Genomic DNA, 18,332 nt, shown 5'->3' with positions numbered 1-18,332 from the left:
TTCATTAGGTGATGAGGTTTCGTGGGACAGACCCACTTCTTCAGACCACATCCAGACCAGAACAGACTCAATATTTAAGGCACAGACTACCAAAATTTCTGATTTGTTAACCTTGATAACTATTTTTGATTCTCTGTGCCTTAAATATTGAGTCTGTTCTGGTCTGGCTGTGGTCTGATGAAGTGGGTCTGTCCCAAGAAAGCTCACCACCTAATACATTATTTTGTTGGTCTTTAAAGTGCTACTGGACTGCTTTTTTGTTTTGATAGAATATAGACTAACACTGCTTTCTCTGTTACTATTCCCCAACCAACGCTTGAGCCATGACTCAGCTGCTATTTCAGTCCCGGGTGCCCCCCCAGACAGACCTATGATTCCTTTTAACCCGGCTCCGCAGCCTCCCTGATATTCGAGTACTGGGATCCCTCATCCCTGAAAAAAGCTCTGTGATGAAGTCCTTTATTCCTCACCCTCACCACAGTCCTGGTAGCTACTAAACAGATCTCCGGATGCCCCTTGACCCTGGCCCACATCTCTGCTATTCAAAGCTGCAGCTCCACCCAGAGCCCCTACTTTCCCAGGCTTGAGCTCTTCCCACTCGGTCCTGCCTACCACCCTCCATCGAGGACCAGAGCTCCCTGCTGTCCGCCCAGTCCTGAGCTCCCCACACCCTGCCCTGCCCAGGCCCCTCCATCCAGACCCCCAGCCCCTGCTGTCCTCCCCGTCCTCAGCTCCCCACACCCTGCCCTGCCCAGGCCCCTCCATCCAGCCCCCCAGCCCCTGCTGTCCTCCCAGTCCCGAGCTCCCCACACCCTGCCCCGCCCAGGCCCCTCCATCCAGACCCACAGCCCCCTGCTGTCCTCCCAGTCCCGAGCTCCCCACACCCTGCCCCGCCCAGGCCCCTCCATCCAGACCCACAGCCCCCTGCTGTCCTCCCAGTCCCGAGCTCCCCACACCCTGCCCCGCCCAGGCCCCTCCATCCAGACCCACAGCCCCCTGCTGTCCTCCCAGTCCCGAGCTCCCCACACCCTGCCCTGCCCAGGCCCCTCCATCCAGACCCACAGCCCCCTGCTCTCCCGCCCTGGCTGATGCTCCTCAGCCCCCCGCTACCACCCCCGCCCTGCTGTCCTCCCCGTCCTCAGCTCCCCACACCCTGCCCCGCCCAGGCCCCTCCATCCAGACCCACAGCCCCCTACTCTCCCGCCCTGGCTGATGCCCCTCAGCCCCCCGCTGCCATCCCAGCCCTGCTGCCCTTCGGCCCGTGCACAGCCCAGAGCGGGCCGCCCGGCGCAGCCCTGCCGAGGGCGTGACGTCCCCCGCGCAGCCCCCCGGCCCTACCTCCTTGTGCTCCCGCTCCTCCTCCACCGCCACCACCTCGTGGCTCCGGTGCTCCTGGGCCCGGCACAGCTGGCAGATGCAGGCCTGGTCGGTGCGGCAGAAGCTCTCCAGCGGGCGCAGGTGCAGCTTGCACAGGCTGTCCTCGATGCGGCGCAGCGGGGGCGCCAGGCGGTGGGCCTGGAAGGCCGGGCTGCGCAGGTGGGGCTGCAGGTGGGCCGGGCAGAAGGAGGCCAGGCACACCAGGCACGACTGGGCCGCCTTGGCCCGCTCGCCCTCGGAGCACACGTCGCACAGCACCTCCTCGGCCGGCGCCAGCTCCGGCTCCCGCCGCTGGGGGGCGCCGCGGGGCGGCGCGGGGCTCTCCTGCCCCGGGGGCGCCGGGGCCATGGGGCTGCGCGGCCGGCGCAGCTGCAGCAGCTCGCACAGCGTGTGGTTCTTGCGCAGCTGCAGGCCGGCCGGGAAGGGCTCCTGGCACAGCGGGCAGCGGGAGGCGCCCTGCCCGCCGCCCGCCGGCCCCGGGCGCTGCCGGTGCGCCCCCAGGCAGCCCAGGCAGAAGTTGTGGCCGCAGGGGAGCGTGACCGGGTCCTTCAGCGTGTCCAGGCAGATGGGGCAGCCGAAGGGGCCGTCCTGCGGGCTGGGCAGGCTGCCGCCGGCCGAGCCGCTCTCCATGCTGCTCCCGGCGACTGGCCCGGCGGGCGCGGGCCGGCCAGCTCCGCCCCACAGGAACTGGTGTCAGAGCCGCTGCCCTGGGCGGCGGCCCCAGGAGGAATGGACCTGGGGGGCGGGGCCCTGCAGCGGGGATCTGCCCAGAGACAGTGGCATGGGGGCACCTGCCTGGAGCGAGGATCCCGCAGAGACAATGACGCGGGGTACCCCCGGGACAGGGATTCCCCCGCAGACAGTGACATGGAGGCATCTGCCTGGAGGGAGGATCCCGCCGAGACAGTGACGCGGGGTACCCCCGGGACAGGGATTCCCCCGGAGACAGTGACATGGGGGCACCTGCCTGGAGTGAGGATTCCCCAGTCAGTGACATGGGGGTGTCCCCCAGGACAGGGATCCCACAGAGACAGTGACACAGGGATACCCCCCAGCACAGGGATGCCCCAGAAGGTGACATGGTGTACCCCAGAACAGGGAATCCCCCTGCGACAATGACATGGGGGTAACTCCTGGAGCAAGGATCCCCACAGGATAAAGTGCCGGGGATACCAGTGTGCAGCAGAGATCCCCCGCAGGCGATATGCAGGGCAGCCCCCTCTAGCATGGACCCCCCCCAGGGCACTCACTGACACATGGGGGAGGGAGGAAGTTAAACTGACCCCCTGTTTAAGTGTCAGAATTTTTAATAGATCAGAGCACGTTTCCGCCCCCAACCCTCCCCCATTACCATCCAAGAGCCATTCTCCCCCTGCTGGAGATGCGGGTTTCACAGCAATCTGGGGCACATTGCATTTCACAGACTCATTGCCAAAGACAGAGGCCAGCTTGCTGTTCCATGGATGTACAGCTCCTAGCACAGTACAGCTGTGATCCATGACCCAGCCTAAGTGCTACCTTAATACAAATAACAGCAGCATGTGTCATGGCTGCACCCTGCAAACACACAAGCTTTAACTTGCATAGAGGCTGCAAACACAACAGTGAGCCGTCCCAGTGGAGCTGATGAAACTATGGGAGAAGTTGGCCCAGGCATCAGGGTTAGCAGGATGCTGCCTTGTGGTTGGAAGATGACGCATTCCCAGGGGGATTTGGGCACACAGTTGCTTGCTCCTGCTGCGCGCTCAGCCAGCAGCGTTTTCAGCCCAATAAAAAAAATCTGCATCCATCTGCCATCCCCTGCAAGCAACACATACCTGAGTTGGCCCCTGGGATGCCTCGCATGTCTTCAGTTGCTATGGTGAGTAGGAGTTTGCAAGGTTGGATCCCAGCCCAGGGTGGTTACGCAGCACCTGTCTGCAGCTTGTATGCGCTGGGATCCAGGGAGCAGGCCAGCCACTGCCACCAGGCCAGTTTTGTTTCTCTGTTATCCGGTCAGTGCTATTAAGATCTGCTTTCCTGGCCAGTTGGTTTTACGTGAAACTGCATGAGAGGAGAGTTGCCAGCCCGGGTAGACTTCCAAGCAAGCAAAGGAGTGAGAGTTACACAGGCCATTTCTGTCCTGTGTCTCGCCCATCCTGCAGGAAAGCGCTCTGGCCACTGGGTCAGACAGATTCCTTCCTTCCTGTCTCTGAATCAACAGCTTTTCTCCCCCAGCTGCCTCCTCGCAGGCCCCAGGGCTGCCCCTGGTCCAGGTGAATGAAGGCGGGGAGGAACTCTGAGAGCCTGAGCTTCAGTATCCCAGCTAAGGGGGCTGGGCAGCTGGCTGCCTAAATTTTGCCCCCACCCCCAAACAGGGAAAAGTGAAAACTAGGGAGATCTGAATTCCTGAACTGCTGCTGCTCCCCCACCCCTTTGCAGCCCAGCTCTGCCTGCAAGACCGACCCTCCCGCCCAGCCTTCACCCTCTCTAGCTCAGTTTCCTCCGCTGTCAGGCAGCCCTGCTTCCCCTACCTGGCAGCTGGCCAGCAGCAACCAGCTCTGGAGCGGACAGTCCCAGCTGCTCTCCCTCCTGCCGCACTACTCTGCCAAAACAGGGGGTGACTGGTGCCTACAGGGGGAGGGGTGCAGAAGGCCCTCAGGGGGCATTTGCAGGCACCCCATTTAGCAATTCAAATTTTGGCAGGGACAAACATAAGAACGTACAAATGGCCATTACCGGGTCAGACCAAAGGTCCACCTAGCCCAGCATCCCATCTGCCAACAGTGGCCAGTGCCAGGTGCCCCAGAGGCGGGGGGACAAAGACAACAATTAAACAACTTGTCTCCTGCCCTCCATCTCCAGCCTCTGACAAACAGGCCAGGGACCCCATTCCTACCCCTGGCTGACAGCCTTTTATAGACCTGCATCAGAGGGGTAGCTGTGTTAGTCTCTGTCTTCAAAAACCACAAGAAGTCCTGGGGCACCTTATAGACAGATATTTTGGAGCATCAGCTTTCTGGGCAAAGACCTGCTTTGTCAGATGCAGCGGGTCTTAGCTTGCGCTTCAAAATATCTGTTACTCTACAAGGTGCCCAAGGACTTCTTGTTGTTTTATGGAGCGAACCTCCATGAATTTATCCAGTTCTTCTTTGAACTCTCTTACAGCCCTCGCCTTCACAGCCTCCTCTGGCAAGGAGTTCCACAGGTTGTCTGTACGCTGGGTGAAAAAGAACTTTCTTCTATTTGTTTTAAACCTGCTGCCCATTAATTCTCTACTTCTTCTATCAAGGGAACAAGTAAATAACTTCTTTATTCACCCTCTCCGCACTGCTTGTGATTTTATTGACCTCTACCATATCCCCCCTCAGTCTCCTCTTTTCTAAACTGAAAAGTCCCAGGCAGGGAGGGGCAGTGCACCTGAGGGCTACCATAAGTCACTGTGCCTGGTTCTTCCTGCCCATCCCTGGCGCCCTGCTTTCCTGGACGCTGCCTGAGCCCAGCTTTGCAAGGGCCTGACTGGACGCTGGCAGGAAACTGGCCAGGAGAGGGCTTGGATTGGAAACTGTCTGAGATGGGCGCAGATGGATGGTAGGGACCTAGTGGCCACCTCTCACACAGATCTGCTGGGAGGCCCTATCAGCACAACTGGCTGGGGAGGAAAGAAATGGGCACGGACCTGAGAGGGAAACAGGTGGAAGGAACAGGCTGGTCAGAGAAGGCATCTGAGGAGAGGTGGAATCTCATTGCAGCCTCAGCCCAAGCTGGGGGGGCTCTACCTGGTGTTGCCCTGGGGCAGAGGTGGATCCTACCCAGGGGGGTAGCACCAGGTCTCAGAGCGGCATCGTCTGGGAGGAGGCAACTTTACTGAGCAGGACACGTCTGCTGAGAGCGGCGGGGGAGAGAGGAAATCAGTGGCTCTGGAGTGAGACAGGCAGGTGGGGGCTATGGATAATAGACTGCATAGGGGCTGGGAGACAAGGCTGAGAGGCCTTTATTCGTGCACAGACGTGGCCTGGCTCGGGGGCAGCAGCGCAGGTCATCCCACTGACGGGTGAGCTGGGGGAGACGGGCCAGGCGTCAGGTCCATTCAGAGTCTACAAGCGAGGCTGCCAGCGGGGGGCACGCCAGCACGCCAGCTGCAGGGACGGTATTTTGGGATGTGGACACCCAGCCACTGGGCCCTGGAGCAAACGCACGTCCCATGGAAGGAAGAACGGAGCACCCTGAGAGGCAAATTGCCTCCAGCAACGCCTGCAGAATCCTCGGGCCAAACCCAGTCCTGGGGTAATGTGGCTGCCTGGAGATTTAGTGCTGAGTACTTCTCCACACCTCTGTGCTGAGCATCACCCAGAGCGGTGCGATCCGACCCTCGCTAGTAGCAGGATTTTTTTTTTTTCCCCCTGGGAACTACTGACCCACGTTCAGCTTTGGAACCCCTACGGAGCACGGCCGTGGCGCATCGGTGCACAACCGCCGTCCACAGCAGTCGCGGTCTCCCCTGTTGCGTGCTCAGTGCCCCAGCATCCCAGGGCGCCTTCTCCAGAAAGCCCTTCAGCGCAGCCCGAGTCTCCTCAGCAATAAGACCTCAAATGTCCTGGACGCCTCCGTGCTGAGCCGAACGGCGGGTTGCGTAACGCCTGGGATGTTATCCCTCGGCACCTTCCGATGGCGTTCGGCGCCTCCTTTGCCGACATCCCTCCCTCGCCACAGCCAGACACGATCGCGAGTTGCAGGAGAGGCCCAAACCTTTGTCCGCGGGAAGCTAACAAGCCAGTGCCTCCTGGAGGTCCCTTCAGCCCTGGGGGCTGGGAGGTGGAGGTGTGCAGGCCTGGACAGGCCTCCCTCTGCCACGCAGACCAGTTCAAGTGATGGAGAAGACAAAGTCCAGGCCAGTTTGAGGAGCTGCCCTGGGCAGGGGCTGCCGGAGCAGGTAGTTTTTTTCATGGGGTATCAGGATCCTTTTTTAACGCTTACCTTTCCAAAGCTCGTTGGCTGAAATGAAACATTTATCTTCAATCAGACATGACCAGGCCGCAGGTGGAAGGGACGGGACGGGCCCCCGAGGGAGGCACATGGGCAGGTTAGGAAGTGTGAGTAACCCTACTACTGCCCCTGCGGTTTGGTGGATAGCTAGAACTTCCTCCTCCAGGCTGTGGTCCTGCACCGTTTACCAGGCCGGCGTTCCCAGGCAAACTCGCGCAGTGTAAGAAAATAGAATTTTAGTGCAGAGGGGAACGTTCTAAAAACAAGTAGGGCCCAGGTGGAAGAATGTGTTGTCTGCAAGGCACAAGGAGGAGTCCTCTCCCTGCATCCTGGGGCGAGAACAGCCCAGTGTGTGAAAAAGGGGCCAGGCTGGAATCTCTTCTCAGCCCCAGAATATGGGGGGGTTTCCCACTGTAGAGTTTGCAACACCAGAGTAACTGCATCCTCAGACCCTCTCTACAGCACGTGTGTGAAGGCTTTGTCTCAGCAGCTTCTCCTCCGATGAGCTATGAGAACATCTGAGCAAGGACACCTCTCTGAGAGCAACTGCTTAGTGGAATGAAAAGCAGGCGGTGGCTTTCCAAGGCTCTGGGAGGCAGAGAAAAATCAGGGGTGGGTCACCAAGCTGTTCTATCTCCCCTCCTTTCTCCTGCGAAAGAGCAACTGTTTCACTGGGGCCACCACAGTGTTCTAACTTCTGTCATGTGGGCTGGAGACAGGTAAGGACCTTCCGCACGCAACAAGCTCAATGCCAGCTGCTTTCTGAATCCCACTGGCTTTAGCTCTTCCACCAGGAGAGCCTTGTGACCAGTAAGGAAGCAGCTCTCCTGCCAACTAACTCGTGTTCCCTCTAATTTTTTCCATCCATGGGTGGAATAAGTTTTGTTATGTGCACCAAGGCAAACGCAGACGTGCACCATGCTGCCAGCTGTGGGTGCTCTGCTAATCGGGCAGGTCACACCTGAAGCTCTCCTGGGTGGCTGCCCAAGTGCTCAACTTACTGGGAGCTGAACTACTTGGGCAATTTTCCTTCTAGCCAGATTTCTTTGGTTTTCAAGGTCCCCACCGCATCTGCCCGGGTTTAATTAATTGCAGTCCCATAGCCTCAGCCCTGCTGAATCAACCACTGCGACATCTCCAGGTCTGGCCATAGCTTTAGTAGGCTTGTGGCCAAACAAAGCAATGAAGCTGGCTTCTGCATCCCAGCTGCAGCCTTAGTTCTGCTGGCAAAGGGTGATGGCTCTGCCTTCGCAGAGCCAGAAGACTGGATAAAGCGGCTCAGTGAAGACACAGTGGAAAGAGTGGAGGAGGTTCATCTTGTCCCTAATGCCATAGAACGTCAAGACACCCGTGCCGTAGTCCAGGCTGACGCCGAGGCATCTGTAGAAGGGCTCTGTGATCTTATGCGACTGGCCCTCGTGCCAGGCCAAGTAGCAGTCCTCCCGGATCTGCAGCCCCCAGGAAGATCTGTCCAGCCCAATGCTGAAGTTGCGACCAGCTCGTTTCTTCCGCTGGATGTTCTTGTAGGTTACACCTACGATGACGGAGTGGCTGGAGATTCTGACTTCCCAATAGTGGCAGCCTTGGCTATAGCTCTGGATGCCCAGAACCTGCCACAGCTCAAACCTATCAGCGTGATCCTGACAATGGTCATTCGGCGAAGGGGTGTGCTTGACCTTTTGGTTCTGACTGGACAACTGCAGGTACTTATTGGCCGTGTCCGGGTCGAAGGTCAAATTTCGATAATCTGTGGGCAAGGAGGACATCCGGGGGGCTAGGCCAATTTAATTTTCCTTTAACCTTACTCCACCCAACCCCCATCCTCTGCCTATGTCAGGAATCCAGCCCCAGCCAGCTATGGGAAAAGCTCAGCAGGTGGAAAACACAAAGCATGTTTGGGTGGAAGAAGGGCAGTTTTGAGAGGCAGGGACAGGACTAGGAATCATGAGCATGAGGTTCTGTTCCTGGCTCTTGCACAAGCATGCAAGGATAGGGTCATAATTCAGAATGATCGGGACAAGCTGGAGAAATGGTCTGAGGTAAACAGGATGAAGTTTAACATGGACAAATGCAAAGTCCTCCACTTAGGAAGGAACAATCAACTTCATGCATATAGCATGGGAAGCGGCTGTCTAGAAAGGAGAGCTGGAGAAAGGGATCTAGGGGTCAGAGTGGACCACAAGCTAAATATGAGTCAACAGTGTGATGCTGTTGCAAAAAAAGCAAACATGAGTCTGGGATGCATTAACAGGTGTGTTGTGAACAAGACATGAGAAGTCGTTCTTCTGCTCTACTCATTAGGCCTCAGTTGGAGTCTCGTGTCCAGTTCTGGGCACCACATTTCAAGGGGAATGTGGAGAAATTGGACAAGGTCCAGAGAAGAGCAACAAGCAGGATGATAGGTCTAGAGAACATGAGCTATGAGAGAAGACTGAAAGAACTGGGCTTGTTTAGTTTAGGAAAGAGAAAACTGCGGGGGGACATGACAGTGGCTTTCAAGTACCTCAAAGAGGGTTGCAAGGAGGAGGGAGAAAACTTGTTCTCCTTGGCCTCTGGGGATAGGACAAGGAGCAATGAGCTTAAACTGTATTAAGGGAGGTTTAGGTTGAACATCAGGAGAAACTTCCTGGTAGGGTGGTTAAACACTGGACTATATTACCTAGGGAGGTTGTGGAATCTCCATCGCTGGAGATATTTAAGAGCAGGTTAGACAGACATCTGTTGGGGTTGGGCTAGATGGTGCTTGGTCCTGCTTTGAGGGCAGGGGACTGGACTCCATGATCTCTCGAGGACCCTTCCAGTTCTAGTGATCTACGATTCTACATCCCCGCTCTGTGCCTCAGTTTCCCCCGTGGTAATATGGGACTAGAGATACCAGTGGGGGTACCAAGAGGCTAAATTAATTAATTCTGGCAAAGTGCTTAGAAATCCCCTGAGAGGAGGAGCAGGAGCTGCCAGTTTTTGCAGCCCGCGCTGTCTTCGTTCTGGTTCTAAAGACTATTTCCGCCTCGTTCAACCTGTCCACAGTATTTCCAGTGAGACAAACTGCTCCCTGTTGGGATGCTCACTGCTCCCCAGTCTCTGGAGTCCCCCCTGGAGCTAACCTTGCTTATAATGTGTCCTCTGGCCTTTCATTGATTAACAACAGACAACATTCGCACAATGGCTAAGGTTTCAAACATCATATGGCTCTGCTTATTAACACAGCTCTTTACAGACATTAACCAATCCCCTCAATAGTCGGTGCTGTTATAATTAATGATGGATTTTCCAGGCACTGTGGTGATGGGTTGTTTAGGAACATGGGTGTGACGGAGCTGGGGGTGCATGTGTGAGAGTCAGGCTGGGGGGGGTGTGTGTGTGTGACAGGCAGAGCAGCTCACAGCAGCTCAGGATGGTCTTTGCCCATGAAAGCTTATGCTCCAAAATACCTGTGAGTCTATAAGGTGCCACAGGACTTCTTGTTGTTCCCCTGGGGCTGTAACCTAAGCTAGCAGGTAACACCTCTGACCTGAACGACAAGCAGGCTGGAGCCCAGCTGGGGTTTGAATCGGAGGGGGAGGCGGCAGATAGAAGCTGAGGGAAGGCAGCCAGCCTGGGCTGAGGGGGAAGCTTGACCCCAGCTGGGGCACCCCTCAGGCTCCTCTCCCCGGGGTGGATTGGAAGGACTGTCTCTGCCGGCTGTACTGACACCTCTGTACTGAGCTGGGCCTCCGTCGACTAATAAACTTCCCATTCTACCCGCTCAGTGAGAGTCGCTCCTGCCTGCGGACGGGGTGCAGTGCTTGGGGACCCCTGAACCCCACCACAATGGGCTTCTTCAGGGGCACAGATCCTGCACACCTGCAAGGAGTTAGGCCCTGAGCCCTAGGAATACGGTAAGCCTGGGAGTTTAACAGGGTCACACCTTGAGCCCTGCGGATTGGGTAAAGGTGTGTGTGTCCCTGAAGTGTGGAAAGGATAAAGCAATTTGTGCAGGTAACACAGCCAGTAGAGGGAATGTGGATTTTCCTCTAACGCGGTGATGCTGGGTTTTCCGGAAGCTCTTCCAGGTCCCCCCCAAAGGCACGGCTTTGGCTTGCCAGACTGCTCCATTGCCAGGCCCAGAAGGAAACACCAGCCCCCCTCTTAGCTATAGGCTCCCTTTCCTACTCTTCTCACCCGCGTGGCGGGCTCCCAGCACCTGCCGTTCCAAGCTGCACCCCCAGCCAGCACTGCCTCACCTTTCAGAAGCTCCACTCTTAATTCACACTCGGGAAGGGCTGGTCCCATCTTCACCACAGCAATTGCCTTTGGCTCCGTCGGCTCTGCGGCGCAAAAGAGAAAGAGACAGTGCTAGGAACAAGGGAACGGGCCCCGCTGATGCTGGCATCTGGTGGGATTTCAGGCCCCGAAGCACAGCCTGGCCCTGACACACAGACACAGCTGCCGATCTGCGTGTCCGTGGGATGGGCGAAAGGAGAAACGAGGTTGGACAAAACCCCGGCTCTGTCGCCCTGCTGTTCTCCCAGCCACAGGAGAGGACCCAGCAAGGCCTTGTGCATACACGAGAGCCTCACAGAGCAGTAAAGCACGCTCTGATCAGGCTGACAGCACGGAGCTGATATCTCTCCCCTGAACCCCCCCAAGAGCTGGCACATCCCATTACATCTCCTGTCCATGCCCCCACCACCTGCCGTTCCACAGGAAGGATGACTCTGTCCGGGTGCCAGCCTTGGACTTGGGAGACCTGGCTTAGTTCCGGGCTCTGCTCCTTGCTCCCCGTGTGACCTTGGGCAAGTCATTTAATCTATTCTGGGCCTCAATTCCACCTCAGTACCATGGGGATGACGCCTCAGGAGGCTGGGATGCTAAATCCACTAGCAGGTGTGAGGTGCTCAAATACTAGCATAAAGGGGGCTGAGCCCCAACAAACTTCATCTCATGCGCCCGTTGCCTTGCAGAAACTCTCTGGGGGTGGGGACTGGTGTCTGCTGTTTGTCCATAGAGCATCTGGCACAATGGAACCCAACCTTCTGGCTTCTGCTGTAGAGCAGGTAACAAAAGCCTGGCCACGCCAACCACAGGCCCCTCTAGGAACTTTTTCCATCCTGGGTGGAATAAATTTTGTCATGTGCACCAAGCCGCGTGCAAATGCGCATCACCAGTGCCAGCTGTGGGTACTGTGGGCGCGCTGCTGCTCAGCTGGGCGACATCCGAATCTCTCCTGGGCGGGCGGCTGCCCAAGCCCTCAGCTTTCAGGGAACGCTGGCCTCTAGGGCAGGACTGGGCAACTGCAAATAATGGGCTTGGACCGTAGCGGGTGCAAAAGCCTGTGGCCCACTGGAGCTCCACCTGCAGCCTGCAGACCACCCCCCGGCTTCTCCCTTTCCCCACATGCCTCTCCCACACCGGAGTCCCAGAGCCCCGCACTGCCCTGCTCCTCGCCCTCACTCCCAGCACTTCTGGAGCCCTGTGAATCGCCTGAAAGGTGCACCGAGCCGGCTCTGCCCCCTCCCTCCCAGAGCTGGAACTCCGCAAACAGCTGATTCACTGCGGTCCAGCTCTGGGAGGGGGGAATGGAGCATAAATCAGGGGCTTTGGAGCAACTCTGGAAGCGCTGGGAGGGACAGGGGAGAGCTAGGAAGTGCGGGGCTCCGGTGCCCCAGTGCACAAGAGGTGTGTAAGGGAGGGGAGAAGACGGGGGGTCCACCGGCTGCAGATGGAGCCCCAGTCGGCTGCTCCCCACTGCTCTCGTGCCACATGGGAGGTGGGCCAGGAAGGACTCTTGTAACATGACTAGTAATGTCCCCTCCCCAACTCACCCTCGCCTGTTGCCCTCAGCGTATCTACAGCAGTTCTGCTGCGGAGAGGTGATTTACACAGGCAGGCCGGGGATGGCGACTTGGTGCCCAGATGGCCAGTTGGGAGCGGGAAGGGAAGCTGCCCAGTGGAAGAGCTCACCTTTGGCTTCAGCACCAGCCTCCCTGGGGTTCAGGGAATTGGGCAAATCTTCCAGCAAAAGCCGAGAGACCTCGGTGAGGATCGCCGCCGTGGTCTCCACCGTGCGGGCTGCGTTGAACTCAACGGCTGGCAGAACTCCCAGGCTGGCCACGGAAGGGAGCAGCAGGAATTCCTGCAGGGGACAGACGCTGGAAGGGCAATGCAGCACGAGGCTGTTCCGATGGGAGGCTCGGGGGCCCAACAGCAGCTCAGCCATATCCTTCCCGCTGGCAAGGGGACAGCATGGTCAGAACCTCCCCGGACTCTACATCTACTGCCCCAGCTCAGCCGCTCTGGGGACTCACAGTGGCCGTGCTACTCCTGGGCGATGCCTGTAGCTCAGCTTTGCTCAGGTGCACCCTGGCAGCTGGCTCTGTCAGAACGGGGGCTGGTTCCTGCAGAGGGGCCTTTCGGGGGTAGAACCGTCTCCTGAGGGTATCCAGGTTTCAGTCTGGTCAAAAAGGGAACTGCTCGGTGTCGGGACACCCTTGGGAACCAGCCTCCATGGGTGGGACATGCTGCAGCCTCTGCCAGAGAGGTTGGTGTGTGTGGGAGGGGATCTTGTCTGCCCCGTCCCTGGCTCCTTGCTTTGGGGACTGAAGCCTATTGGGCAAGTGGGCTCCATGTCACCTCCTTCCATCCCAGACCCCTACGCTGCAGGTGAATCCCAGAGGGAGGGGTGGGGAGCACAAGGGGAGAGAGCGAACAAGGCCTGGGCCTGGGCAAGGGGTTGGGGTCGGGGGGGTCCAGTTTTCAGCACTTCGTTGCCAGCCCTCCATCTAATCCCTTTCCTTCCCCACGGGCCTCTGACCATTTCCACGGTCCCCCATCCTCTGGATCTTTCAGTGGCCTTTTGGAGACGTAGGGGCCCAAGCTGAACCCAGCACCCGCAGCCAGGTTGTGTTTGTTGCTCCTGGCTTGTAAGTGGCCTTCGGTAGAATGAGATGCAGATTTTGCATGGCTCACACAGTCCTCAAGGTGGAACACACACGGCTCTTCTTCCTGCAAGCCGGGGTTTCCCGTAACAGCTGCAGCAAAGCTGAAGCAGCACCCAGCACGCTCAGTGCATGGTGTTGCCGCAGGTCTGCCCACAGTCCCAGGCTCACGAGTCCTTTATAAACCACCAAAGCAGGGCAGAGCCAATCCTGGCCAGATGTCGGAGTCCAGGCCTGGCTGTGTCAGGGACACTCCATCAGAGAAAGGAGGGTTTCTGCTGGCAACAAGCCTTTTTCAGCCGCAAGATCAGACTGTGAAGCCTGAGTGAAAAATGCTGGGCTGCGCTGAAACCGGCTTTGACCTCTACTCCTTGGAAAAACGGGGGCTAGTGGAACAGGCTAGATCCCTGCCCGGGGTCACATTTCAGGAACGCCAGATTCAGCACCAGGCGTTTGACCAGGGCCGCACTCTGCAATATTAAAAGTGCCAGCCAGCTGCTGCCCAGACGCCGTCTGCACTGCACGCGTGCAGGGAAGGGTGGTAAGGATGGGGGGTAGTCGTCATGTCCAATCTGGTCCCGGCTGGACATCGTGCCGGGGGCGTGCGAATGTAAGACAGCCGTGCTGGCTCAAACCAGTGGGCCACCCAGCCCCCTCTCCTGTCTTCCGACAGCGGCCAACGCCAGGTGCTTCAGAGGGAACGCACGGAACAGGCAGTCGCTGAGTGAGCCATTCCCTATCGGCCACTCCCAGCTGTAGAAGTCAGCGGCTGAGGCACCCAGAGCATGGGGTTGCATCCCTGCCCATCTGGGCTATGAGCCGTGACCTGACCTACCCTCCATACGCAGGAGGCTCCCTTGCTGGCTTTGAGACAGACCGCTGCCTGTAGAGCCGAGGCATTAAACCAGAGAGAACAGAGCTCTCCCGTCCATAGGATGAGGTGGGTCGGCTGCCCCAGGCCCCGTGGTGGCCGCCCCAGCTGTCCCATGGACAGGAGAGGGGAGGATTACCTGGGGCAGGCAGCAGTGGGGGTTGTCTCCCCCCGCACACTCGCACAGTGTGAGCAGCATCGGGCTGTGCTCTGCTCTGGGCTGCTGAGCCTGTGAGGCTGGGAGCGGTGGAGAAGTGGGGCTCAGCCGGCCGGGAGCCCACGGTGGATCAGAGCAGGCTGCCCATCGTGCTGTGTGGTGAGTGCTGGGGGAGGGCGTCTGCCCCCACGGTTTGCACCTTACCCCACGTAATCCCCGGCCAGGCTGACTGGGGAGATGGTCAGGATAACAGCACAGCCGGGCCTGTGGGGGGGTGGGCTTGCTGGGGCCCGAGCCTGAGACAGGGGTGAGGTTGCCTCCAGTTCCCACCCCCCTGGACCACCCTGAGAGTGGAACTGCCTTCGGAGAACCAGCAGCCTGGCCGCTGACTGCAGCTTACAGGGTAGTCTCAGCTCTCCCCACGCATGGCTGGCTGGGCACCAGTACCTCCAGGAACTTCACATTGTCGCCACAGGTCAGCAGCTCCTGGGCCTTTTGCCGGTGCTGGGTGAGCATGGCCAGATGATCCTGCAGCTGGCTCCAGTTCTCCGCCACCTGTCCCAGGGCAGTGGCCTGCTCTTGCTCGATCTTGCCCACGGCCCGCCTCTGGCACTCCTCCAGGCCCTTCACCAGGTGGGCAAACTTCTGCAGAATCCCCGATTTCAGCCTCTCCGAAGAATCCTGGGTGGAAACCGGAGCAGTGGAGCCGGTGAGACAAAGAACTGACATGACGGCTGATGGTCGCCTTCCCCCCCAGGCTGTGTCCAGCGCTCGTTGCCAGCCCCCAGCAAGCCCAGCTGGGGTGAGGAACCATGTTCCCTCTAGTTGTTTCCATCCGTGTGTGGAATGAATTTTGTTACGCGCGCCAAGGCACATTCTACCAGCTCTTGGCTGTGGGCGCACTGCTACCCAGCTGGGTGGCTGCCCAAACGCTCAGTGTACAGAGCACACTGGCTGGGGGGGCTGCATTTGCCTTATTACCTTTATGGTGCCAGTTTGTTCCTCCAGCCTGTCCATCTCCTCCTGGGTCTTGAGGGTCTCGTCCCGGGTTTTCGCCAGAGACTCTTCCAAAAGGGCCTGAGAACGAAGCCAGATCCCTGCGTGTAATGTGAGCCAGGACTCAGCGCTCAGGAGCCTGCCCCTGGCTCTGGGTGAAATCAAACCGCTCTCAGATCAGGCCTGGGCTCCAGGACCCTCTGCCCAACAAGGTCTTGGCTCAGCACCTCCACCTTGGTTCCCTCCAGGAGCACAGACTGGGATCATGAGTGCGACGACCAAACAACCTCCTTAAAGCACAAGAAAGTAAACGTATTGAAGGGAAAACATCTCACATGCCACAGAGCAGCCTGGATCCCACTCTAGCTTTGCTCTGCGGCTTGCCATTCCCCGGCTCTGGAATAGGCTACCTAGGGAGGTGGTGGAATCTCCTTCCCTCGAGGTTTTTAAGTCCTGGCTTGACAAAGCCCCGGCTGGGATGATTTGATTGAGATTGGTCCTGCTTTTAGCAGGGGGTTGGACCCGATGACCGCCTGAGGTCTCGTCTAATTGTATGATTCTAATGCCCAACTCCTGCCTCAGTTTCTCCCTGAATAGCTTCTGACACTAACCCTTCTCTCCTCCAAAGAGGGGCTTTTTAACTCTCCCGTGTCCTGTTGCTCCCTAGTTCCCAGCCTGCCAGGACGAGGCTCACAGCTGCTAGAGACAGAATCTCTCGCTAGCGGCCTGGACCCATCTCCAGCTTTGCTGTAAGGCTCTCCATCCCCTGGCACCAAGATGTTCTGGACTGAGCTCCCTACAGAGATGATGAAATCTCCTTCCCTAGAGGGCTTTAAGTCCTGGCTTGACAAAGCCCTGGCTGGGATGATTTAGTTGGGGTTGGTTCTGCTCTGGGCAGGGGGCTGAACTCGATGACCTCCTGAGGTCCCTTCCAGCCCTGGGATTCGAGGATCTGTGAAGTTAACAGCTTGTGGTGGAAGCTACCAAGTGGGCCTTGAGGCTGGTCACTGGCTCTGTTGCGTGGCTTTCCTGTGTGCCCTGCCCATAGCCCCTCACTACATGACACTGAGACGCTCAAGCAGGATTTGCTAATAACTCGCCTCAGCAGTACGGTCGCTACCACATTGACCAGTCCACGGACAGGAACCTCGCCCCCTTGGCATCCGTGAGTACAGACGGGGTAATGTGTCACCGCCACCCTGGGCATCCCCCGCACTGCAATGCCATCCAGCTCCTTTGCAAACAGCGACACACCCGGCCCAGAGCCCCCCCAGTAAAGCTCCCACCGCCTTTCACCCGCCTCCCACTTATTCTCTCCTCCTGAGCAACGAGCCACTTTAGTCCTGCTGTGGCACTTTGCAGACACACATCTCAAAGCCCCCCCCGCCCCCCCAGCCCCCAAAGGAAAGTGTGTGGCCTCGTTTTACAGCCTGGAAATTGGCACAGAGGGGGAGGTGCGTTGCCCTGGGTCAGAATGCAGCTTGCAGAGCCGGGCACGCCCAAATTTTTGCCATGGAGGGGTGGAATAAATTTTGTTATGTGCACAGTGCGTACATGATGAGCACCACCAGCAGCAACACAGGCTGCCTGCTCTGCTTGGGCTGACTCCCTCCTGGGCAGCCCCCTGAGCACTCAGCTGACAGGGCCCGCTGCTGCAGAGGGCTCCCTCACCCTGGAACCCTTTCGTGCCCCTTCTGCTCGTCCACTGGCTCCCCCTCACACAGAGAAAATGACTCAGCCTTGGCCGCTGTGTGCAGGTTACAGCCCTGGGCTGCTAAACAGCAGGCCCAGGCAACAGACACGGGACCCAATCATTCCTTCCCTCGCTGACCCTGCCAGGCTGGGGCACCCATTACGCTCCAGGCAGCCGGTGTATCCAGCCAGCAGCTGCTGGGCCCCTCAATGAAACTCAGTCCTTTGGCTAGCATTGAACAGTCGGCCCTTCCCAGCTGAGCCAGGAAGGTTTGTCGGCTGGTGCAGCTGCGGGGGAGCCGGGGAGGCAAGTCTCTTGGGCCCCGCCATGCGGCTCGGGGATGGCTGCGCGCGCACATGGAAGGCAAGGAGGAAGCCCAGGAGCTGGCAGCCAGACAGCTGTGTAAATACTAACTAGTTAGCGCCCAAATATGCTGCCCCAGCTGCCAACTGTGCCCAGCCGTGGGCGTGGGAGTTACACACGTGTAGCTCTCCTTTGCTCCCAGGGTCCCTGGAAGGGGACATGGATTCACCGTCCCTCTCGCAGCCAGGGAACCCGAGGCCTGCAGGGGTTAAATGACGCGGCCAAGGCCACACAGCAAGCCAGGGCCAGGACTAGCCCCCCACCCCTTGAGGGCACCTAACTGCTGGACCGACACAGAGGCAGGCAGGGCAACTGATCTCCCTCGCCCTGGCCCTGCAGCTCCCAGCAGAGATCCAGCCGAGACCGACCTCCTTCCTCCTGCGCTCCTCCTCGACCAGGACCCTGTGGTGGTCCCGGCACTCCTTCACCGTGCACACGCAACAGATGCACAGCTTCTCCTCTTGGCAGTAGAGCTCCAGGGGCCGGCCGTGCCTGGAGCACCTCCCGCCGTCCGCGAGAGCTTTCCTCTCCGCGCCGGAGGCCTGCACTTCGCCAGCCCTGACCAGCTCCACCACGCTGCAAAGGGCAACGTTCTTCCTGGGCTCCAGCCGCTGTTCGAAGCGTTGCCGGCAGTCGGGGCAGGTGTATTCCTTCTCGCCCGGACCAGCGGCCTTCTCCTCCTTGTCCCAGTGGTGGTTGATACACTTCATGCAGAAGTTGTGCCCGCAGGGCACGGTCACCGCTGTCCCAAATATCTCCAGGCAGATGGAGCAGACCAGCTTCTCCTCCAGCTTCCGGGGGCCTTGGGATGCCATTCTGCCAGGCCGGGGACAGCTGAGCAGAGAAGGAAATCAAACAGCAGCCCAGGAGGAAGCTAGGACAAGTTATGTACTGCAGAGAGGAGGGCCGGGCACAGAGCCAACCAAGCTCTTAAAGAGACACACAGGTTGGCCCGTTGTGTTTATCCAACTCACGTTCTCTGCTCCAGTTCAG

General features: G+C 58.6%; 2 protein-coding genes across 4 annotated transcripts in view; both read right to left on the bottom strand.

Annotated features, from left to right (window-relative positions):
• Positions 1 to 3,353, bottom strand: part of TRIM47 (tripartite motif containing 47) — a 20,577-nt gene extending 17,224 nt beyond the window's left edge. For both annotated transcript variants that reach the window (XM_075014987.1, XM_075014988.1), the window contains exons 1-2: positions 3,195 to 3,353; positions 1,339 to 2,140 (exon numbers count right to left, since the gene is read on the bottom strand). In XM_075014987.1, coding sequence (XP_074871088.1) covers positions 1,339 to 2,007 — 669 coding nt within the window. In that variant the 5' untranslated portion in view covers positions 2,008 to 2,140; positions 3,195 to 3,353. The remainder of the gene's footprint in view (positions 1 to 1,338; positions 2,141 to 3,194) is intronic.
• TRIM65 (tripartite motif containing 65) lies at positions 2,731 to 18,332 on the bottom strand. 2 transcript variants are annotated; one of them, XM_075014991.1, is made up of 6 exons: positions 17,708 to 18,332; positions 15,269 to 15,364; positions 14,735 to 14,968; positions 12,286 to 12,457; positions 10,566 to 10,649; positions 2,731 to 3,177 (listed from the first exon to the last, which is right to left on the bottom strand). In XM_075014991.1, the coding sequence occupies exons 1-6, from the start codon at positions 18,152 to 18,154 to the stop codon at positions 2,897 to 2,899; spliced, it is 1,314 nt and encodes a 437-aa protein (XP_074871092.1). In that variant the 5' UTR covers positions 18,155 to 18,332; the 3' UTR covers positions 2,731 to 2,896. The 2 variants fall into 2 exon arrangements, with proteins under 2 accessions (XP_074871092.1, XP_074871090.1); XM_075014989.1 differs by lacking the exon at positions 2,731 to 3,177 and adding an exon at positions 5,015 to 8,089.

The sequence above is a fragment of the Carettochelys insculpta genome, chromosome 20 (genome assembly GCF_033958435.1).
Source record: "Carettochelys insculpta isolate YL-2023 chromosome 20, ASM3395843v1, whole genome shotgun sequence".
In the NCBI taxonomy this organism is placed as follows: Eukaryota; Metazoa; Chordata; order Testudines; family Carettochelyidae; genus Carettochelys; species Carettochelys insculpta.
This window is presented reverse-complemented; position numbering and strand designations above follow the sequence as displayed.